Raw genomic sequence first — 24,254 nt, 5'->3', positions numbered from 1 at the left:
GTTTGTTTGTCTATGTGAATGCTAGGTCCAGTCTCTTGTGTGTCACATTTCAGAGCTTGGTGCTGCTCTGTCAGCCTGACTACTTCATTTGTGCCCGAGGCCATCTGTCCTCAAACAGGGAAGTTTTCAAAGTCAACTGTGATTCAGTCGGTTAGAGGGAGCTCGTATACACAGGAGCCTTGTCTTTACAGTAATATAGATCCTTTCAACTTTGACAGAGAAGCGTTGGAATCAATGCTGCCTCTTGTGATGCTCTGTATTTTGTATTACTGTTACATTTATATTATTAGTATTATTTTGTGTGACGCACATTGAGATTACATTGTGTGAAATGTGCTATACATAAAAAATACTTGATTTGTAGTTCAAGAGGAGCTTGTGCATTTGAAATAGCTCTGTGATCTACTTAAGTATTAAACTATTTAATTGTGTTCCACTAGAGCTGCTGCATCAAGTTAATAATAAAATATGTCATCTACACCTACCCCAAACAGTAGTCCATGTTCTCCATGCATACACACGAGACACGTTTCAGGCTGCAAATGATCAATCCTACAAAAACATGGCAGCTTGATTTTAAAAGCCATAAAATCAATTTCGCTGCCAAATGTTAACACGTGATGTAACACAATAACTCTGTATTGTGTTTGTTGTGTGAGCTTGTCTTCATGCAAATCATTCAACCAGGATATCAGTTAAGTCACGGCTCGTTCTCTTTTTGTTTCAGGTCTAAATGGTTTGATTCTCAGATTGACTCATTGTGTATCCAATTTTTTTTTGTTTTATCCATAAATAAAAGTTTAAATTAGTCATCATGCAGACTAGGGCTGCACAATATTGGAAAAAAAACTGCCATTGCGATATCCTTTTTCTGCTATATACATTGTGATATGAAAACATACAGGAAATTTTACCAGATGCATGCAGTGTGTCATTCATGTGCAGGTGTGCAATTAACAACCATAATTTTCATAATCTGGGCACTTTCACTTTCACCACTGACACTCTGACACTGGCATATAGAGTGGAGGGAGAACAGGCACAGAGAAATATAATATGATATCTGGCCGAATACCTCAATACAGATATTATAAGATACTATAAGGTTGACTGTACTATTATGATTATAACAACAAGACATTTATACAAGTTTTTGTGTTAGTATGATTATTATTATTATCAATATGTTTATGATGACCAAGCAGGCAGAGGCAAATAACAGAACAACTAGCACAGCCTTATAAGCTCCAAAAACTCCTTCCCTTTGCTGTAATGCCGTTTCACAATATAGCAATGTTCAAACTCCTAGGTGATGCCTAGTCTGATCACTATATCGATACCCTATCGGTATAGCTATTGCCCAGCCCTAATCTGGTATTACCCATTAATGGCTACGATTATTTAATCCAATTTCTGGTACCACTTTACAATAAGACTACCCTTATAAAGGATTTGTGAATGGTTTGTAATTAGGTTATTTAGTAGGTTGTAAACTCTTTATAAATCATTAATAAACAATTATAAACAAGTTCTAACACATTTTCAAGGATCTGAACTTGATTATGATTTATAAAGTGTTTACAACCTAATTAATAGCCAAATTATAAATCATATCACAAACGCTTTATAAGGGTAATCTTAATGTAAAGTGGTACCTGATTTCTTTATGCATGATTGGTAATATAATGAAGATATACTGTTGCTGTGATTATTGATAGTCATAGTAAATTGATATTGGCCTTGAGTAAAAACCACCCACACACCCAGAGGAAAGACAAAAGTGATCAATACTGGGAAATAAAGGTTAATTGAGTTTGATCCTGGCCTCCAGCTTCCATATTCAAGTGTCTCCAGCCGTCCACTATGGTTTGAAATCTGACATTTGTGCTTGTTGGCCTCCAAAATCCAGTGAACTTTACATTAAACGAAAACTGTATTCCAAGTCACAGCTTGTGATTGAAATTTTGTTTGTTCCAGTTACTGTCTCAGCAACTGTAGCAGATCACTTTGACTTGTTTTTTGTCAACAAAGATTACTATAATCCTGTTCTCAGTCCTGATCGGAGGTTACATGACAAGGCAATGTGTGCCATAACAGCCTGTCCAGATTAGTCCACCTCTTTCAGGCGTGACTCCCTGAGGTGATTAGTAACATTTTGATCCATCCAGTAATGGAGTGAGGGAGGTTCCCACTTTGTTCAGGCTGAAACCTCAGCAGTGAAGCTTGCTCCTCCTCAACCTGGCCACCTTGTCTTTATCTGGGTTTACATTTGTTGTTTGAAAAGCAACATCTACTGACCCTGTTAGTCCCACAGAGCATCTTGTTACTGTGCAGCTGATATGTCACTCCCATTTGGATTTTTAATGTAAATTGTGCTGTAATACTAAAACAATTTTGCATAGAGGCAGCAATACATACGATAGTGAGCAGGGATAATTGGATTTACTGTCCCTAAATAGCCGGTAAAGCTTGTTTTTCTTATCCCAGTCTTAGAAGAACCTACTGACCTGTAATGAACAGCCTAGTACAGACCTCTGCAGACTGCCTGTAACCCACTTTGACTCCAGCCTGATGCTCTCAAAATAGACTGATATTTTATATCTATTTTTTTCCCATAGACGTATGGATGTATATATAACATAAGTAGTACTTTAATACATATAATGACTGAGGAGACATAGCTTCACTCATGGATCAGTTTTTTTCTTTCCTGAGTCAGATTTCCTACTCTTGAGATTCCAATTTTATTATTTTGATGCACATGCATTTAAAGGTAAACTGGGCTACTGTCTAGAATGGACTGTTTAAATATAAGTTGGATTTACTGTCCTTTAATTCCACAACAGGTGGGACACACACTACCTCATCATGCAATATACATCATAATCCAGTATGTTCCTATATCTGCCTACAGATAATTTAATGCAAATCCATGCAACTGTTACTTTTCTAGTTGCTTAATTTGTACTTAATTTGTTAATTTGTACACTGTTCATTTCCACTTTTCATATATCAGAACTGTACCATCCCAGTATGATTTGTAAAAAAAAAAAAAAAAAAAAAAAAAAAAAAAAAAAACACTTCGAAATACTGGAGCAGTGCTTGCTGTTTTTTGGCAACATGAAAAAAGGGAAGATCTTTCACTTCAGGCAAAAGCAAAAAACAAAACAAAACAAAACAACAACAAAACATCAGTCATGTTTCAGTGGCACTCCCTGCCCCATGAAAAGGTGCACCCCCCCGTCCTGTATGACACGAGCCCTGGGCTCACAGCACACGGGGATAGACAGAGTTGCCTGCACTCCATAATTATTGACAGGTTTGATGTACTCAGCAAGTGGAAAGTATGGGGAAATTGGAGTTTCAGTCGTCTACCCCCAGGCCCATGACTGTAATGGAAAGATTAAAAGCAGCAGTCACAACCCCCACCGCCTGCCAGAATACTAGCTGTCCTCCTCTGACTCTCGCCTCCCTGTGTATTCCTGTCCCTTCCATTTTTACTTTCTAACAGCAATGTTAAATGGATTACAGGGGATTCACTTATTTAAAGACTTGAACAAGCACTCTGAAATATATTTTTGGATCATCCAAGAATAACAACTGTACCAATAGTGTTTGAGGCACCAGAGGGATCTTTTTCAAGTAAGTTACCTTTGCCCTGTGAGACGACGCTGTGTAGTACTCGACCAACTCGACCAAGTACTTGTCAGCCAGAGCCTGACCAGGCCAGTTCAGCTTTGTCTTTACCCTCAGCACCACTCAGCAGGAGCCTGAGCTTGGTGCTCCAGCCTGCTCCTCTGCCAACTCCATTATGTCTCTCAGGCTCCTGCCTGCTATCGTTATGGACAATGACGAAGATGATGATGGTAACTTCACAAAATGGATGAGTAGTTACTGGGGTCACGGATCAGAAGCTGGACATTCGAGAGAGAGAAAACGCAGCTTCAGAAGGCCGGCAAAAACACAAGTTGACCGAAGAGCATCACTCCCATGTGAGGTACGTATCCTCAGCATTTAGCAGATGCATGCGTGTGCTGTGTTGGAATCACATTGTGCAATATATTTTTGGAACTGCAGTGCAAATGCAGTACATGGTAAACAAAGCCTTTTTGTGTAATTACGTTTTTCCATTAAAGACTGTATCATAATGTATGTTCATATCCTATAGATCTTATCAACTGGCTAATGTAACTGAAATTTATGATGAATTACCAAACATGCCTAAATTGACCACATTTAAAAGCTTCCATTATCTTTCCGTTAGGGTATGTATATTCAAAGAATATGTTTGGACCAGAATAAATGCAGGCATGTAAAACAAATTTTATTTTGAGGACTATGCACACTATGCTGGGCTCTTTAATAATCCTGACATTTTAACTACACATTTTGCATCAGACACCAATTTTGCATCCATACTGTCTGCTGATGCACATTTACATGACTCTCCACACATAGACATAGATATACACATATACATTTACACATACACTCACACACAAACACACATACAGACATAAATCTTGTTTAAAATGACTTGTTTACATAGCCGTGTAACTGGGACATTGAACTTCGGTCCGCTCAGCCACAACAAGATGTTTCCAATGATTGGTCATCTGGTTCGATTTGGTAAAAACACTATGGTCAACCAACATGCAAGTGACTTAACAAGAATATCCAGTTCTTTATGGCAAACTGAATATAGACATGGTTTTATGTATGGTGTAGCTAAATTTATTGGAGTTTTCTAATCCATTACAAATACCCGCAAGGGAATTCTCCTCTCGTCACTCGCCTCCCTCCTCATTCACAGAGTTCAGAGATCAGGTTCAGCCACAGAGCAGCGGGGTGGATGCTGGCACGGATTCACTGAGACATTTCAGGAGGGTGAATGGGTGCTGACATGGGTGCTTGAATGAAGGCGGACTGGTTGGAGGAAAGTGTGTGACCTTAGGCCACAACGAATGCATGTAAACTTTTTCAAAGTGGTGCCAGATGAAATTTCTTGTGTAATTTCATCGATAAAAGTAGAATTCCTCAGTACCCAGTGGTGCATCATTTTAGTCAACAATACAGTGTTCACTCTCAGACAAAACTATAGGAAAGGGTGTGGTCAAAATGAAGGAAATAGCAAATTAAATCTTTGCACAACCAGAGCCTCTGATTAGACCTGGGCAACTGATCAAAATATTGAAATCACAATACAGACAAGTGCAATTTCTAAATTTCAGGAGCTGCATTTTTTTTGATAAAGGTTGTACAAATATTATTACAGAGATGTAACAAAATGTATTTTCCAGATGAAAGAATACATGTTTGTTTGGTGCAGACTGCAGCAAAAATCACACAGTGATGATGAACTGATGAAGCCCCTTGGATAAGAGGCGAAACGTCTTCCTAAGACAAATACAAGTCCAGTTGCCTACAATTCAGTTTACCCAAAGAGAACGATGACCTGGATAAATGAGAATATCCATAGACATCACACAGTGATCTGCGCAAAAATGATCATTCCCACTAAAATTGTGGATCATATCACAGTAGCAATATCTGAAAATTAATTGCATTATGTTTTTTTTTGTTTGTTTGTTTTGTTTTACCATATCATTCAGTTTTACTTCAGATGCTTTTGTGATTGTAGGTGTTGCATTTACTTGCATGGTTTTGTTCTGTCTAATCCTCAAAGTTGTTAGGTGAAGGACTGTTTTTGTTTAATTTTGTCATTAATTTAATTGTAGCTGTAACTTCCAATCCACATCTGTTATGACTCTAACGTGATCTGTTTTGCATGTTTCTCTGCACTGATTGAAATTATTTTCTCGTAGAAGAAATCAAGACAGGAATTCACAACACTAGTAAACTTTTGGTGGCCCAATCCTGAATTAGCTGTACTCATGTATCACTCATCCTGGATGAGCAGTCAGGGAACAGTGTGTTTTGGCACAAAGACAATAACTAAGAAATGTTAATGCAATCAATAAGAGCATTGATGTTTACCCATGAGTGATAAAGAGACCAAGACTATGCCAGAATATTTATCTTAAACCAGCTTAATGACTTTATTTTTGGTCCTGCTTTGTATACAACACTCCAAAAAATGTATTAATCAGATTATTGTTGTGTAAATAATCAGTGAAGTGACTTGCTTGAGCCAAGAGGCTCTACTCCTATAATTAGCTCTGTGCTTTGCAGACATGTTACTTAAGAACATAACCAGTGATTAACCCATTCCCAGACAAAGTTCTGCAGAGTAGCGTGTCTGGGGTTTAAATACTGCATAGCAACTCTTTATGTTTTCAGAAATGCAGAAATGAAGGTGAATTAGGAATATAGCACCGTGCTTTTCTCTCTTAGGAAAAGTGAAGTGAAGATTTTAATCAGTGTAAGCAAGCTGTGCGATAACGTTGTGTAAGTGAACTCATTTTCCCCTCTGTGTGGTCCTCAGTCACAGTTAAATGCCATGAAGTTGAAAAGGCTCCATGCAGCTACAATGGCACCGGCTCCCATCCACATCAAAACAAAAGAGGAGAAAGGGGAAGTCAGGCCTCACTGCAGAGCCCGTCGTGCCTCCTCTGACGACAACAGCCGCTCCAAGGCTGCCATCCCGGAGAACCGCATCACCACCATCCCAGAGCTCACAGAGTCATTTGAGAAGAGACTTTGTTTTAGTGACAAGAAGACCATGTCTCTGGTAAGGAGTTATCCTCTTGTTACTGTATGGTGCACACTGTGAAAACACAACACTGTCACAGGCAATGCATGCTTTGGGAGTTTTTTTATGCTGACTTCAAAGAGAGAGTTTGTTTAATTCACTTTGAATTGATCCATGGCTTCTGCCTGGTGATGTCGGGAACACTGTTATTGGTTTTTCATCACATAAAAATGCAGTTTCATCAAACCATTGTAGATGACACAAAATCATTTATTGAACTGCCCTAATAGCTTTCAGTTGTCTCCTCCTCTTCCTCACACCATTTGTTCACAAGAACCTGGCCTGTTAGTTTGTTTGGTATTCATTTGTTTTTCAACTTCAATATCAGCTATGGCTTTAACATTTATTATAGACTGAGAAATGTAGTATTCAATTGTATTTTAAAATTTGTTTAATATTCCTGCAACAAAAGAGAATAATAAAGCGCTATACCTTTTGAAAAATGTTGGTACTGCTTTTACCACTAGTCAAAATGCAGAGAGTACAAATTTATGTAAAATAACTAAATAATACATTTATTAAAAAAAAAAATCCATAGAATCAAATAATAACTTGATAACATAATAACAACATAACAATAACATAATAAAATAGCTTCCTCTGTTTTGGTTACAGATATTGTGTGCACCATGGCTTTAACATTTCTGTTCTACTACTCTCAGGACTGCTCTAAGCCAATTAGTGTTGAACAGCAAATACACTGCTGCAAATGAAGCGTTTTTACAATGGGATTACTGTGTCTTCATGTAATTAATTAATCTTATACGTAACCTTTAATCATAGCAGCTTTGCTTTGCCGCGCTAAAAATACTTTTAATGCATGAATTGTGGCAGTTTTATCCTTCTGGATCAGTGCATGTTATTTTCACTGGGGTTGCATGTTGTTGTGAACCATCAGTTTCTCTGAGTGTGCAGTGGGATCCACTTAAAATTGGAAAGCTGTCTTTCCTAGCTTATGGCTTAATATGACTTCATACAATTGTAACCAGTTTTTACAAAAGACCGTTTTATCCCTGCCTGTTGTAAGTGATACATTAACTGTGGCTGATCAACTTTGGGAGACTACGTCTAATCACACTCATCCAGAATTTTTAAGTGTATCAGGTGCTGAGCTTTTACTCGTCTTTTTAATTTTCAACCTCTATTCTACACTCTCGGGAAATGTATTTAAATTTGCATAGCCTTTATCGGCTCTCAGGGATCACAGACGGTTTTGAACTCCATCACATGTTCCACTGATCCCAGACGATTGAAAACCTGAGGCATTCAGTCTGAGTGACTTTATCTGTCATATAACACAGCAGACGTGTACCAGACATGTTGCATTTAATGGACAGTTTCCCTGTCATGTGTTTTTAATAGAAAATAAAACAGAAAGAAAGAAAGAAAGAAAGAAAGAAAGACAGTGTTTGGTTTTGTTGGAACAGTGTGTCATTTACAATTGAGTCTCATCTGACATTATTGCTGTGGAGGTTTGGCTAATTCTGAAATGCTCATTGCTCAGTATGTAATGGCAGAGACTTTTCGTCATCATCTGATGAACGCAGTCACTCTGTAATATCTATAATATTGATCGTGAATACCACTGATTAAAAAAATGTCTCTGTACTGTGTGCACTGTGAGAATAATAGCAATAGCTGATACTGGCAGTAATAATACAGAAGCACCAGGTATAACTCATTCACAGCAACTTCTGTCTGAGAGCGTGAGGTGGAATGGATGGTTTCATTGGTCAAATGTGCATCAAAACAACATTATAAACAAAAGTTAACATTCCATTTGCCTTTTGTAGATATTGGGTGATTTAAAGTTCGCTGCATTTTAGGAATACAGTGCAACAAGAAGAAACATGAATAATGAAATGAATCAATACTGTCTTTCTGTTTTATTTGCATTACTACAGTTTGTCTTTTACAAGCTGTAAGATTTAACCAGTGTTCATTTGTTTTGCAGAATGATGCGGACAGCTTGTGTCTCATTTGTCATGAAGACATGCGAAACAGTAAAGGGGGAGTTCAAGAGCTGCACTGTACACACCGCTTTCACAAAGAGGTAAAACATCTTTTCATATTTGGATCTTTGCATGTGTGCTCCACATTTGTGCATGCACTGCTCTGTCCCCACCCCTTGCAGAAGAATCTCTCCTTATTGTGCTCAGTGTGTGCAGCATGCTAGATATCAGATCCATGGTGCATGGCTGTCATTACTGGCACAGCATTCCTGAAGCTGCATGATGTAAGCTGGTATGCAAACATCCACATACACCTGAACAGTCCCTCATTGAAGCATGCAGCCCTCTGCTAGCTCTTCCACGGTGTTGAGGACTTGACACTTACATGATGTCTCTGGTTGGTGGGTGTGCTAGGCGGCACGGAGGTTAGAGCAGGGCCGGCCCCGCAGTGGCAGTGAAACAGCTGCTTGTGAAGCGAGGAGAGCCTCAGATGAAAGGAGGAAGTCAGCAGATGAGCCCTTCTTCAGGGAGCAGGAGCACCATGTCCCCCGGCGCCAGCTTTCCCTGCGGAAACATCGCTGATATGCCGGGGAAGGATCTGATACTCGCACCACTGATGTGTGTTTGGAAGCAGCAGGTGGGAGGTTTGAGTCATGGACCAAACATCAGGATCGGGTGCCATTTAAAGCGTTGCCACTTCAGGGCCTGAACTGTGGCGGAGCCCTTCCTGCAAAACTCTGCTGTGGGCCCTCTCTTCGTCTGAGCTGGTGTCTTTGATCAAAATCAACTTGCCACTTATTCATTCTACTCTTTGTCTCTCGCCATAATTTCTACTTGCCTATAATAAACTTTCTAAATAGCTTTGGATTATTTTGGTTTGTGGAATATTCAATACATGTGAGTTTTTGTAAGAACATAATAGTAATTAAAGTATCCTGATTGAATTAGCTTGCATTTACCTACTGCCATCTTCCACCTTGTGCTACTGTAAGACCGGCAGGGAACATGTGCCTCTGTATGATAACCTGACCATATTCATACACATTATGTAGAAATATCCAAGTTTCATAAGCATTATACTATACTGTGATGTAGACAACCATATAGAGCATGCCATTCTGTATATCACACAAGTGGAGTATTTTCAAGTTACCACAAAGCTCAATGGTTTGAATAAACTGCAACAAAGTTCAAAATACATGCAGTTTTGTTGCACAGAGCACAGCATTTGACACATAGAGAAGATGCTTGCATGCAATCTGTTTTTCTAGTCACATACTTTCAGCTTAGAAGACTTATTTTAATTGTTTTTATTACTTGTAAACTGATAATGAAGACCCGAATTTTCTGTTTTTGTGTGTATGTTTGGCACTAAAACCATGAATAAACAAGAGAATAAGTAATCAAGGGATTCTATCAATTTTGGGTTTTGACTGTTATGGATGCCATGACCAATTATAATTCGACCCTTCAACAATACAACAAGTTTAAAATACAGTAAGGCATCTTGCCTTACTGTTGTGTGTATGCTTATTGTGGCTCAACATACTGGGAATTAGCTACTATCATCAAAAAAGAAAATCAATACTTAGAGAACAAATTATAAACCCTGTGTTTTGATCTGATATTCCCAAGCTGTCTATTTTGACCTTTCTGTTCTGCTTAAAGGTGAAATATAGGAGCGTAAGGACAAAGGAAATATGTTGGATATTCATTCTCCTCCAGGCCTGCACAATTAAACATTCATGAAAATGCCTTTCAACCTAACATGCTTTGGGGTTACAGTACTCTACCACTGCAGGAGCTGTGCTACATGTCGTTATATGTAATAATTTCCTCTAAAAATGTGTTTCAGTGTGTGGAGCAGCGGCTGTGGAAGAAACAGACGTGTCCCATATGCCGTGTCCATGTGTGCATGCCGAAGCCCCTGTACTGGTCCTCGTCCCGCACCTCAGTTCCATGATGATCAACCCTCACCCCCGCCTGCCACACATCCCTCTGCATGACGCCTCCCTGCACTGCTTGGCCAACATATGACAATAGAAGATCATGCAGAAGCATGTGATGTTATTTATTTCTCTCTGGATTGCACAGTCATGCAGTTTACACAAAACCGCATTTAGGAGGAGACTTTCATGGACCTTTTCTCCAGGGGGAGTCCAGTCTTCAACAAAGTGTCACTTGGCTATTTGCTCCGCCTCCTTGACCTTGGCCTCACCCAAACGCAGATGCTGAATAGCTGTGGACTATTTTTCACAATGTTGTATCACTTGAAACTCAGTAGGTGGACGATCCACATTAAGTGTGACCAGTGTTTGTTTTGTGATTTAAAGACTAAATCTATGGTGATGACAGAGCTGAATGGCATAGAAGGATTTGATACGGACATGGATAGAAAGGATGATACTTATTTTATTAATGAATGGGTATTTGCTAATCTAAAGTGAGTTTTCACATGTATTATACTCAAATTAATATTTTTTTATACTGTATACCAGTGGTTCTCAATCTTTTTGGCTCATGACCCCTTTAAACAAACTAATGCCTCCAGGTGACCCCCCTGTCACCGACTGCATGTGCAGACAGGTGAACAGTCCACCTAAAGAATGACCACCTGTTCAGTCTGTTTCATTTAATTAATTATCAGAGGAAAACTACTCAGTATTTCACGAGACAAAAAGAGTTACATATGAAAAAATAATTATCTCATGACACCCCTGGTGGCATCCCTATTCACAGTATGAAAACCACTGCTATAGACACATTCTCACTGATTAAATACTAGAACAGCCAGGGCTGTGCCCGCTGGACCCTCTGCCCAGCAATGCTTGATGTCACCACTAGGAGGCTCTAGTAGGTTAGCTCTGCACAGTCCCTAGCAATGTTTACTGTTGCCACTGGCAGGCTCCACTATCTTGAGTCTGAAAAAAGTTTTTAAGCCCCCCTATCCACAGCGGGGGTGCAGCGATGAAATCTTGAAAAAGTGAGCACGGTCCATCTCCAACTGGTACCTCATCTTGCACCTCCTTCATCATCCTGCCTTACCGCTGCCATTTTGTTTCCATGCATTTATTTTGCATGTGACTTCTAATCCACTGTCACCTCTACACTAGCTCTCCAGCTCTGCCAAATAAGAAGATACAGAGTTTACAGCTTGTGCTAAATATATATAATAGAATCTGGCTGCCTGTAAATAAGATTCATACTGTATAAATGTTATTTGTAAAGATTTGATTGTGAAATATATAAATTCATTTCTAGTCATGACAAATAGTTTTTCTGTGCATAACATATTTATCAATAGACTATTTGAAACTGTTACTTCAGGTGACTCATACTGCTTATATATTTATATTATTAAAGTAATGAAAATTACTAAATGGCAAATTCCTAATAATCTAATGGGATCTTGTTGGGTTTGTGTCCAGTCAAACTGGCAATTCATTTGTCGGAAGTTTGTACTACAGATGAAATAAAGTTTATTATAGAGTCAACATTAAGTTCAATGGAGGGAATGCACTTCACTCTTCCATTCTTTAAGAGGAAACTATGGTGTGCTGACACTGTAATTTGTATCCTTGATCAGACCAACACACACACGCTTTAATTAGCATTAAAACATTAAACTGTCTTCCTCACAACCAAAATAATGATAATGATAATGATAATTCTATAAACCACTGAAACAAAGTTTAACTTAATCAACTACAAAACTATACTACGCATTGGCAGGCCTTTACAATCACTTTGGAACACACTGTATCCTGTGGCCTGTTGCACACTATTGACAGAGACATTGAATCAAGCTTAAAGTGAGGATGGCTTTTCATTTGAAAAAAAAAAAAAAAAAAAAAAAAAAAGCACTCAGAGCTCAGGTGCAGTTCAAACGTCCAAACCTAGGACCAAAACATTTGAACAGTAAAAGGTTTTAGTGCCACAGTCTCCACTGGAACTAAAACTGTGACTGACAGCAATTGTCATGTCCCAATAAAAACATCAGCTGCTTGCAGGGGAGAGTGGGCAGATTTGTCCCGGTGGGAAACTTGAGCCACCCTGGTTTCTGAGAAATCATAAACAGAATTAGTCATAACCACATAATTTGAAGGAGCCCTTAATTTTCCTCAGACTGTGATGGATGAAGGCACTTGAAATAATAAGCACATTTAAGTTAAAACATGATTTCTGACTGCTGTGTCTGAACAGGAACAGACTAGTTAAAAAACTGCTTCAATTTTAGCTCAGTATGAGACATTTTGCATGTTTTTGTTAAAAACATGCAAAATGTGTGTGAGTGTGTGTGTGTTACTTTTTTCCCAGATAAATACTGTGTAAGATTTTTTAAGGTTTATTATAGTCACCTTTTCATTGCCAAAGGAAGAAAGGATAGGATTCCAAGTAAAGGAAAGTTAATTATCTCTGTTCTCCTTTTCTCTTTTCAATATTTTACTTTTTCAAAAAATATTTTTTAGGTAGTACACTTAAATTAAAACTTTTAGTATTTAAAATTTTACAGGTGTTGAACATGTCCTGCTGTGAACATTCCATTTAGCTGTAAATATTTTGCTTTGCTTAAATATAAATCATTGACATACTTTACACCCATATGGCTCAACATATCCTCTCTCCACACTCACCTCTCCCCTCATTTGGGGTAAGAGAATACTTTTTTGGCAAACCATATTTTGAAAGCTAAGTAATCTGATGATTTATTGATAAATAATATCCAACCTATCTCACTTGTAGATATTACTGTCACCAAGTCATTTTAAAAACACCTCAAATAAAACGTGTCTAATTTCACCACAGGGATGGTGAACCCACCTCCACGCAGTTTACCCAGGTCTGATCTGCAGGATTCACATGTTAAACAGTAAATCAGAATAGTTACTGCACGGTTAACCTCCGGACAGCCGTGACTCCGCCGGGTCCTGTCCCCCGGCTGAAGGCTACGTGCTGGAAGTCGTGTCCCGTGTCTTGGAGCCGGCCCGCCCGGATGGAAAGTAGCGGTCTGGGCTGCGCAGAGTGGGAAGCTGCTCCAGCATCCTGCAGGCGGGGTGAGAGTGGACACGTGGAACCTCGGGCAGCAGAGACCGACAAACCTCTCGACCAATCAGAGCTCGAGGCGATGACGCATTTTTACCATACCCAACCAATGGGACGCTTCTCGGGGGGGACGAACCCCTAAAAATGCCCAAAACAGCTTATATTCGGAAAAAAAGATTGTGAAACAGTTCAGGTCGGAAGGATGTGGTGTCTGCGATTTCGACTGATGTTTATTCTGCGTCTTACTGAAGAACAAAAGGAGGGAAAAAAATCTCTGTTCTTCACTACTGGAAAACGTCTGTGTTAAAAAAAAAAATGTAAATGCTTTTATCTCTTTGGTCGCATACTTTGAGGAACTTTTCTTCTCCAGAAACAAACCTACTGAGGTAAGAGTCACTTTTTTCCTTCTTTTATCTCTACTACAAATAAATTCAAAGCAACTGAAACCTTTGTATTGTTTATGCATAAAGCAAGGCTCATGCCACAAAACATTAACCCTACTGTAAAAGAAGACTTACAGTATCAGTATCCTGTAGATCAGAAAATGTACTTACCAGCAGGGCAGTTGCTAGGAATTCTGGGCCCCCTGAAAGAATATCGGTGTGGGCCCCTCTTCCCCATTCATTGCCACTTTTTTAACTGTGTGTGGGCCCTAGTGGGCCATGGGCTCCTAGAATTGTCATCACCTTTCCCCCCTATACCACGGCACTGCTTACCAGAGATGGGGATTCAAGTCATTGCGACTTGGACTCGAGTCGACTCAAGTCACTGTTTTAATGACTTGTGACTTGGCTTGACAAAAAATAAAAAAAATTGAGACTTGACTTGGACTTGGAAGTTTAAGACTCGGGACTTGACTCGACTTGAGACATGATGACTTGAATGACTTGATTGTTGTTCATTTCATGTTTTCAGTTTGAATATAAAATATAACATAAATATCTCCAGCCTGTAATATTACCTGGTATACAAGCGCACGCTGGGAATGGTGTTACAATGATTGGATGACAACCCTGTCAATCAGTCATGCCCTCTCTACTACCTACCTTACGTTTTGGAGAAACACGCCCCTCATATCAGATGGTCATCATCATGCTGGCGGGAGCAGGAGGAGTGCCGAGAGTCAGCCTTTTTGGTTTTCGCAACTACACATGTGAAGGGAAACGGCGAACTGCTGAATGCAAGACCTGCTCAACAAAGATTTCGGACAGCCACGCTACAACGTCAAACTTGCCGAGTAAGTGCTTGTAAATTAGCTAATAGCCTGTTACCCTGGTAGTCGATATATCAGTAACTACAAAGTCAGATTTTTTAAACAGGTTATCTAAATTGGCTGATAATATTATTTGACAGTTATTAATATCTTATATTTTCTCTTTATTAAGACCGAATTCTGCAGGTAAGATTGTAATAATGTGACTTGACTTGGACTTGGCTTGATTTATTACAGGACTTGACTTGACTTGACATAACCTGTGACTTGACTTGACTTGCCCAAGAAAAAATTACTTGAAGGTTAAGACTTGAGACTTACTTGAGACTTGCACATGGGTGACTTGATCCCATCTCTGGTACTTACACTATGGACTGTGAAATTCTCATGACTGTCTCACATTCAGGCTTAACAATACACACAACTGAGTGACCAGTAATCTCACAAGGTAAAAAACTTGGCTCAGGCTTCACATGCTGCATATAAGACTGCCAGCAGCACATTTCACATTTCAGCTGCTCTTAAAAAACATGCCACAAGTTAATCTCTGCTTTCTTGTCTAGACTTTGTTTTTCCTTGAAACTCTGAAAAATAAACAATCAAGGGCTCTGCCTCCAACCAGTTTGGCAGGTAAAATAATCCTTTTGGAGCTTTAAAAAAATGAGTATGTGTTTATGTGTAGAATTGGCCTCAGTAATTGCCTTCTGCAAGAGTTCAGGCCTATGTTATTTTGTTTTTTGTTTTTTTATAGCCTCACCCTGTGATGGGTTTTTAATGCATCTGGCCAGGGCTCCTCCAGGCTCCAAAGTGTTTCCAGTAAAACAAGGAATAGATTAATTTCACTGTTATCACTCAGCCACTAGAACTGAGCTCTGTAGGAGTATTGTTTGTATTAAAAAATGAGTATTTAGATCATTGCTCTCACTCTTTGCCACCAGTCATTTAGGGCATTTTGTAATTCAACACTAAACTAAGCTTTAAAAAAAAGTTTCAGGGTGAAACAAGACTGCATACTTCTTTTATTAGTAGTATTTTTTTGACATTAAAGGTACATTCTGTATCAGCCAGTCTTCTCGTCTTGCTTAGTTGCCATGGTGACTTAAGTGTTTTTTTCCCCACGTCTGGAGAGGTTGCACAGGCTGTCGGTTTGTGGCCAGCTCACAAAAGCTCAATTAAACATCACAAAAGAAAAAATAAATCTATTTGTTTGAAGCACCCCTCTTCAAAAGGTTTCCTCAGTTGTTTGGCAGAATATATTATGTCGTCTCCATCGCAGAGCAGATTATACAGCCATGCACCTTCGTGTGGTAATAGTGTTTCCCCGTTCTACCTTTCCACTCGCAGCTGATATCGCTCCAACTTTGCTTTGTGGATTTAGAAAGACTTGTGTGTTGCTAATGGAGCTGATAGGAAATTGGGCAGAGGAGAAAAGTTGGTAAGAGATTTTTAAAGCCTCTTTGTGCTCTGTGAACTTATCTCATATTTACAGTGGATCAATACAAAGGCACAAGTATGGGTAATACAGAGCATATGGTACAAAGTGCAGAAATGACTTCATAATTATATTTGATTTGTTTAATCTAATGGGTGTGTTGCTCCCTTGAGAGAGCAACTGTTCAAAAAGATGGGCAGCAGATAATGACAGCTTGGATCAGAGTGGTTTGCAACTAAGGAACAGCACGACACTCGGGCACAAAGGTTTAATTATGCAGGAAATGATGGCTAATCATTACCGGGGAGAACAGGGCAGCAGAGACGGAGGTGTGAGCAGAATGGAAATGGAACAACAGGGCAGAGCCGAAAACACTGTAATTGCACTTTCCTTCATAAGGTCATTTAAGTTGTCATTGCCAACCCTGTTATACTTGATAGAATAACACTTTAATTAATTTAAGTTCTTGAGGAGAGCTTAGATGCAGGTCAAGTGGAAAAATCCAAATCCAAATCCAAATTTATTTATAAAGCACACTTATAAACAACCAGGTTGACAGAAGTGCTGTACATAGGCATAAAAGACATCAAAACATAAAAGAGACATAAAAGCATAAAAATATAACAACCATAAAATACAAGATTATACAGCTCTCAGGCCTTGTTAAAAGCCAAGGAGTAAAAGTAAGTTTTGAGCATGGTCTCCAAATGCCAATATACAGGGCATTACAATAATCAAGGCGAGTAGTAATGAACATGTGGATAACCATTTCAAAATCCTTAGGGGATAAAAATGGCTTAATCTTAGAGAGAAGCCTCAATTGGAAGAAACCAGATTTGATGACAGAATTTATCTGTTTATCAAGTTTGAAATTATAGTCCATTTTAACATCAAGGTTATTTACCACAGGCTTGACAAAAGGTTCTAAGGGGCCTAGATCTAGCTGAGAGGCAATATGGATGTCCCTATGTCTGAATATCATGACTTCAGTTTTGCTTTCGTTAAAGTTTAAAAAATTTAAGGCCAACCAGGCTTTGATGTCATTAAAACACTCTGTCAAACGTTTTAGCGAGCCAGCACCATTTCTTTTAATAGGCAGGTAAGTTTGCGTATCATCTGCATAAAAATGAAAACCAACGTCATGACTTTTTAAAATGGCTCCAAGGGGCAGTAAATAAAGAGAGAAGAGTATTGGCCCAAGAATCGAGCCTTGGGGAACCCCACACGTTAGAGATACTGAGGAGGAGGTAAAACCATCAAAACTGACTCTGAAACACCTCTCTGACAAATAGGATTTGAACCACTCTAAGGCAGTGCCTTTGATTCCTATACTGTTTCAAGACGTGAGATAAGAACATTATAATCAATAGTATCTAACGCAGCTGTAAGGTCTAGAAGGATGAGAATAGCAGCATCTCCAGAGTCAGCTGCCATTAAATCAGCCCTTTTTCAATGCAGTCACTCTAATTGGTCCCCTTCTCTGTAGACCCACCCCTGCTGAGGTCAGCTGCGGAGCTGTTGCCAACACACACCCTCATTATGTCTGATTATAATGTTTACCTTAATTGCAGACACCCCTCCACTTTTACCCTCTCATTCTCTGATGTTTTCACTTCCCAAACTGAACTGATGATGTCCCACCCAAACTAAAAATGTATCTTCATGGCACTGAATAGACATCAAATGGTATATGTTGTGTTATGATCATTTTTAGGGATGTTTGCTGTTTGCACACAAAGGATATCAGCCAATATGTTTTACAGTAACTGCTGATGTAAAATATAAATACAGAGAATAATGCCCTGTTTGGTTTGAACGTTACTTGCCTGAAGATAGATTGAATACATCTCTAATAGTGGCTGCTTATACTGTGTCCCCTTCCATAATTAAGGCATTGTGAGGAACCATGGGGAGCTTCAAGGGCCATGCACTTCCTGGAAGCTTCTTCCTTGTAGCCGGGCTCTGGTGGACTGGAAAGTACTCCCTCTGGTACGCCACCCGCAGGAACAAGAGTTTGGGCTCCACTCGACTGGCCAGCAGAGCGTCGCAGCGCCGCCTGGAGGTCATCGAAAGCTCTGTCATCATCTTCTTCTCTGTTGTTGGTAAATACACCTCTGCAGCCATTTACAAAACCTGACATGGATATGACATAAACTGTGGACATTCAGAGTCAAAGACCTAAGACACAATACTGTTTCTTTTGGGTTGTAACCCGATTTAGCAAAGCAACAATGCCACATTCATTATATACTATTTATTATTATTTACAATGAAGTTTGAAAGTTGGTCCTGGCATTTGAACATTATACAGGGTGTCCATGAAGTCTCTTTACAATTTAACAAATTTATTACAAAAGCAAATGAATACACAAATCTGTTGAAATTATTACAAAATGAGGAGTAGATATAAGTAGATAAGTTTTTTTTTTTTTGCCTCATTTAATACGCCTCTATATGGGCACCATTTGTTGCACGAAGCACATCAAGACGGTACTCGATTTCTTGCCATGTTCGCTGTAGCGTAGCCTCATCAATGGTGGCAATGGCATCAGTGATCTTTTGCTTCAGGTCGTTGATGTCCAATGTGATTAAAAACTTTGATAACCACTGAGTACATAGAACAAATCTGATTAATATATCTCATCAATTGCTTTTGTAATAGATTTTTTAAATTGTAAAGAGACTTTGTGGACACCCTGTATATCTATAAGTATGGATGAGTGAGATTGGTCTAGCTCTTCTGTTATTTGCCTCTACCTGCCTGGTCATCACATCCACATTACTAATGATTGTTCATCCAAATTCTTGTCTGTAAATACTGATATTGGTATATCTAGTCAAAGACAGCACAATATTTGATTTTGTTCATATCGCTCAGCCTATAAGTCAAACTTCCACATTAACAAGGAAGTTTATTGGTCATTATACAACAGGTTGTGTAATGAAATTAAAATGTGGTTCCCTCTTGACTGATTGTTTGTCTAGAAAACAAAATTATTAGGCATGGAGGAGTGCAGATGGTGCATTTAGTAGTCTCACAGCCTGAGGGAAGAAGCTGCTCTGTAGTCTGGTGGTACGGCAGCGGATATCTGTATCTTTTGCCTGACGGCAGCAGGGTGAACAGGCTGTGGCTGGGGTGGGTGTTGTCTTTTAGGATCCTTTTGGCTCTGCACAGGCACCTCACCTCCCCGATATCACTGAGGCTTGGTAGATGGGTGCCAATGATGTTTTGGGCAGTTTTAATCACTCGTTGCAGAGTCTTCCTGTCCTGAGCCGTGCACATCCCATGCCAGTTTGTGATGTTTCCAGTCAGGATGCTTTCAATCGCTCCTTTGTAGAAGCGGACAAGAACTTGGCGTGGGAATTTTGCTTTCTTAAGTTTCCTTAAGAAATACAGCCGTTTCTGAGCTTTTTTAGCCAGGGCAGAGATATGTGAAGTCCATGACAGGTTCTCTGTTATGCTGATTCCCAGGAACTTAAAACTGCTCACTTGCTCCACCTCAGCTCCACTGATGTAAACAGGGTTGTGTGTCTTTGCCTCCTTTTTTCTAAAATCAGCTATCAGCCACTCACATCATTTGTAATGTACTACTTAGGTGTCTCCTACATAAATTCAAGTGCACATCTTGGCAACTTTGCAACACAAATTTCTTCCATCATAAATCCGGAAACAAACTATATAAGGGATTCCAGAGAAGTTGAGTTTTTACATATTATGGGCAAAGCTGTGGAGTAGGGGAGACTTGATCCTGCCCATGGCATTGATAAATGGGCAGCCTCAGTTAGGTTACAAAATCTGTCAAAGTGGAAAAAATAAACCTTGCAGCAAGCTGAAGCTGTCTTATTTACACAGTGCATCATGAGCATTTGAAATATACACTATATTACCAAAAGTATTCGCTCACCCATTCAAATGATCAGAATCAGGTGTCCTAATCACTTGGCCTGGCCACAGGTGTATAAAATCAAGCACTCAGGCATGCAGACTGTGAAACAAGACATTTGTGAAAGAATGGGCCGCTCTCAGGAGCTCAGTGAATTCCAGCGTGGAACTGTCATAGGATGCCACCTGTGCAACAAATCCAGTCGTGAAATTTCCTCGCTCCTAAATATTCCACAGTCAACTGTCAGCTCTATTATAACAAAATGGAAGCGTTTGGGAACAACAGCAACTCAGCCACGAAGTGGTAGGCCACGTAAAGTGACGGAGAGGGGTCAGCGGATGCTGAAGCGCATAGTGCAAAGAGGTCGCCGACTTTCTGCACAGTCAATTGCTACAGAGCTACAAACTTCATGTGACCTTCAGATTAGCCCAAGTACAGTACGCAGAGAGCTTCATGGAATGGGTTTCCATGGCCGAGCAGCTGCAGCCAAGCCACACATCACCAAGTGCAATGCAAAGCGTCGGATGCAATGGTGTAAAGCACGCCGCCACTGGCCTCTAGAGCAGTGGAGACGCGTTCTCTGGAGTGATGAATCACGCTTTTCCATCTGGCAATCTGATGGACGAGTCTGGGTTTGGAGGTTGCCAGGAGAACGGTACATTTCAGACTGCATTGTGCCGACTGTGAAATTTGGTGGAGGAGGAATTATGGTGTGGGGTTGTTTTTCAGGAGATGGGCTTGGCCCTTAGTTCCAGTGAAAGGAACTTTGAATGCTTCAGGATACCAAAACATTTTGGACAATTCCATGCTCCCAACCTTGTGGGAACAGTTTGGAGCGGGCCCCTTCCTCTTCCAACATGACTGTGCACCAGTGCACAAAGCAAGGTCCATAAAGACATGGATGACAGAGTCTGGTGTGGATGAACTTGACTGGCCTGCACAGAGTCCTGACCTGAACCCGATAGAACACCTTTGGGATGAATTAGAGCGGAGACTGAGAGCCAGGCCTTCTCGACCAACATCAGTGTGTGACCTCACCAATGCGCTTTTGGAAGAATGGTCAAAAATTCCTATAAACACTCTCCTCAACCTTGTGGACAGTCTTCCCAGAAGAGTTGAAGCTGTAATAGCTGCAAAAGGTGGACCGACATCATATTGAACTCTATGGGTTAGGAATGGGATGGCACTTCAGTTCATAGTATGAGTAAAGGCAGGTGAGCGAATACTTTTGGTAATATAGTGTATGTCTTGAAATTAAACAAAATTAAACAAAACAAAACAAAAAACAGAAACAAATGTTTCAGTCTGGGTACGTCAGAAAAAGGATATTTTACCCAAAATTCTGGAGTATTCCCTTAAATGTGGAGGATTGTGACCTGCAATACTGAATGTTTTCCCACATCATCATCTGCTGTTAATAATGTAAAATTATCCAGAGAGAAACTTCCATCTTTAACCTGATTGAGGCTGTCCAGTATTCCTGTAACTCCCAGCCTCATGTCATACTGTGCAGTTACACAGTGAGCTGTAAATACACATGTACACCACTCTGTAATGAAGGAGATGTCAGTATTTTCCTTTGTGCTGGTCCGCAGGGATGCTGGCCGAGCAGTTTGCGGCAGACGGACCCAGATTCCAGTTGTATGACGTTGCAGAGAAACACTGGATATATCTGATGAACTGGCAGCACGCCACCATGTACCTTTTCTTTGGTCTGGCAGGGACGGTCTCTCTGATCATCCACACCACAGAGGCTGCCCCTCTGGCACTGGATAGACTAATGCTGGCTGTTTCTTTCTTTATTGAAGGTAAGAAATTTGCAAATTAGAAAAAGTGTGTTTTTATTTCCATCTTATTTCTAGACTATATGCTGTATTCAGTTTTTTTTTTAGTAGAGCAGATGAAAACTGAACAGTAGAAGACAGTTGGTAAAGTGCAAACATCCTCTAAAGCCAACTTGCAAAGCTGCAGCCTCCTTATCAGTATGTTTGCTTATTGTTTGCCTTGGTCTGGGTTATGCTTTTCCACCAGCTCATGAATATGGTATAATAGTTATGTATTAAGAAACCCCACAAAAATCTAGCCCCAACCTCAGATGAAGATCGCAACCAAAATCGATTCTGCTGATCCTCGGGTGCTGAATTTCCACCAAATCCATTCATACTTTAGACTACTTTATACTTTAGACGGTGAAAACGTCCTCATCCTTTTGTTTATAATACATCTCTTGTTTCACAGGGTTTCTTTTCCTCTACCACCTCCACGGCAGGACTCTGCTGGACGTCCACGTGCATCAGCTCCTGCTCTACGCTGTTTTCGGACAGGCTCTCGTCGCCTTCCTGGAGATCTTCCACAGAGGCAACATCATTCTGGAGCTGCTGCGGTGCACACTCACTATTTTACAGGGAAGCTGGTTCTGGCAGGTAAAAAGAAAAAGTGTGTATATTGTTGTGAGTGAGAGCAGGAATTGATGCCTTGTAAATGTTATCTGGAGGCAGCGATAACCCCTCTCATGACCTTTTGTTTGGACACAGATTGGATTTGTGCTGTACCCGCCCAGCAGTCCTGAGTGGGACATGAAGGACCACAGCAATGTGATGTTCATTACCATGTGTTATTGCTGGCACCTGGCCTTTGGCATGCTAGTTGTGAGCGTGCTCTACTGCACCGTCAGCTGGTGAGAACCTGCACGACGCTGCGCTTCCCATAAGCTGCTACTTGTTTATTTGTCCTGGAAGTGGTATAAACACATTGACACAGTGAATAACAACTTTCTCCCCACGGCTCTTTCTCCCCACGGTTTATTTAAAAATTGAAAATGTTTGACTTACTTTCGTGTTTTACTTTTTTTTCCTGTGTAGTGTGGTCCGCTCCAGGTTGAAGAGGACTCCTCCAATGGAAATGGGACTTCTGAAGCCCCGAGAGAGGGAGCCGGAGTCAGAGGATGAGATTTTGTGAAGCCCCGTGTTCTTCATCCCTCAAACATTTTTCACATGTAATTAGGGGCCGGGCAGCCTAAGCTTCCAGGTCCCTCTTGTATTCCTTTGTGTTCTTCTTCTTCCTCTTCTTTCTTTCTTTCTTTCTTTCTTTCTTTCGTTCTTTCTTTCTTTCTTTCTTTCTTTCTGCCGAGGAAGTCTTACTTCCCATGCGTGAAAAATCACCGAATTTTGCACAAAGGTCCAGTCCCATGCCAGATTACCTCAGCTGCAAACACAAGCCAGTAGTCCTGATGGTGGCGCTACAGCAAGCCTCTAAATTTCAAACTTTGAAAATTTATAATAAATCAACCATATGTGCTACAGCTTTGCAACTTTCATCAAAATGTAGCCCCAATACCGAAGAAACCTTTGTACACTTAAAAAAATCAGTTTTTCATTTATGGAGCAAATCAGTCATTGTTAAAAACAAATTACCCACATCTCCATGCTGTCTAGATGCAATATGTGTATTTTCAGATTTTTGTCTTGATAACTGATTTTTTTTTACACATGGATTGACACTTGCCAATTAACTCACATGGATTGACACTTGCCAATTAACTCAGTGAGATAGAGCATTGTCCTTCATGCCAGAAATTGTGAGTTCAAGCCTCAGCTGATGCAAAATGCATATTAGAATGCCACCTTTCTTTTCGTCCATTTTTCCTATTCTCCACTTGTTGCTCAGAATTGCCTAAAATTGCCCGGCCCCGACCATTGCTGTGCAGCAGCTATAATTTCTCGACGATATCAGGGATGTCACATCAGCAATTACAGCATCAGTACAACTGGATGCAAAGAACGTGCACACAAGGGACAAGCACATGGGCTCTGGATGCTTTTTTTTTTTTTTTTTTTTTTTAAATAAATATATCTCTACCTCTGCCTTATTTAATCAGATATACTCTCACTTCAACCATGCTTATACTGCCCCTTATTATTTATTATACTGTGGCCTACCACTTAGAATATTTTCTGCCATTTTACTTATCAAATGTTCTTAAATTTGCACATACAAGACCTGGACATGAAATCATAAG

The 24,254-nt window shown here is 40.0% G+C and overlaps 2 protein-coding genes across 3 annotated transcripts; both read left to right on the top strand.

The window, feature by feature from the left end:
• Nucleotides 1-3,450: 3,450 nt before the first annotated feature.
• Nucleotides 3,451-12,170, top strand: lnp1 (leukemia NUP98 fusion partner 1). Of its 2 annotated transcripts, none has more exons than XM_030048872.1 (4): nucleotides 3,451-3,997; nucleotides 6,446-6,691; nucleotides 8,667-8,765; nucleotides 10,520-12,170. In XM_030048872.1, exons 1-4 carry the CDS (start codon nucleotides 3,812-3,814, stop codon nucleotides 10,625-10,627), a joined length of 639 nt encoding a protein of 212 aa, XP_029904732.1. In that variant the 5' UTR covers nucleotides 3,451-3,811; the 3' UTR covers nucleotides 10,628-12,170. The 2 variants fall into 2 exon arrangements, with proteins under 2 accessions (XP_029904732.1, XP_029904731.1); XM_030048871.1 differs by lacking the exon at nucleotides 10,520-12,170 and adding an exon at nucleotides 9,079-10,073.
• A 1,753-nt stretch (nucleotides 12,171-13,923) lies between these two features.
• On the top strand, nucleotides 13,924-23,260 carry tmem45a (transmembrane protein 45a). Its single transcript, XM_030049906.1, has 6 exons — nucleotides 13,924-14,093; nucleotides 18,244-18,454; nucleotides 21,832-22,044; nucleotides 22,475-22,659; nucleotides 22,771-22,913; nucleotides 23,098-23,260. Exons 2-6 carry the CDS (start codon nucleotides 18,259-18,261, stop codon nucleotides 23,192-23,194), a joined length of 834 nt encoding a protein of 277 aa, XP_029905766.1. The 5' UTR covers nucleotides 13,924-14,093; nucleotides 18,244-18,258; the 3' UTR covers nucleotides 23,195-23,260.
• The last annotated feature ends 994 nt before the right edge of the window (nucleotides 23,261-24,254 follow it).

This window comes from Myripristis murdjan, chromosome 4 (genome assembly GCF_902150065.1).
Source record: "Myripristis murdjan chromosome 4, fMyrMur1.1, whole genome shotgun sequence".
Lineage (NCBI taxonomy): Eukaryota > Metazoa > Chordata > Actinopteri > Holocentriformes > Holocentridae > Myripristis > Myripristis murdjan.
The sequence above is the reverse complement of the archived record's forward strand: the minus strand, read 5'-3'. Positions and strand labels throughout refer to the sequence as shown.

Coding starts and splice junctions, on each gene's coding strand:
- lnp1 (XM_030048871.1), top strand. CDS start 3,812: ATGTCTCTCAGGCTCCTGCCTGCTATCGTTATGGACAATGACGAAGAT. Junction 6,692..8,666: donor ACAAGAAGACCATGTCTCTG/GTAAGGAGTTAT, acceptor TTTGTTTTGCAG/AATGATGCGGACAGCTTGTG. Junction 8,766..9,078: donor CACACCGCTTTCACAAAGAG/GTAAAACATCTT, acceptor TGGGTGTGCTAG/GCGGCACGGAGGTTAGAGCA.
- tmem45a (XM_030049906.1), top strand. CDS start 18,259: ATGGGGAGCTTCAAGGGCCATGCACTTCCTGGAAGCTTCTTCCTTGTA. Junction 18,455..21,831: donor CATCTTCTTCTCTGTTGTTG/GTAAATACACCT, acceptor GCTGGTCCGCAG/GGATGCTGGCCGAGCAGTTT. Junction 22,660..22,770: donor AGGGAAGCTGGTTCTGGCAG/GTAAAAAGAAAA, acceptor GTTTGGACACAG/ATTGGATTTGTGCTGTACCC.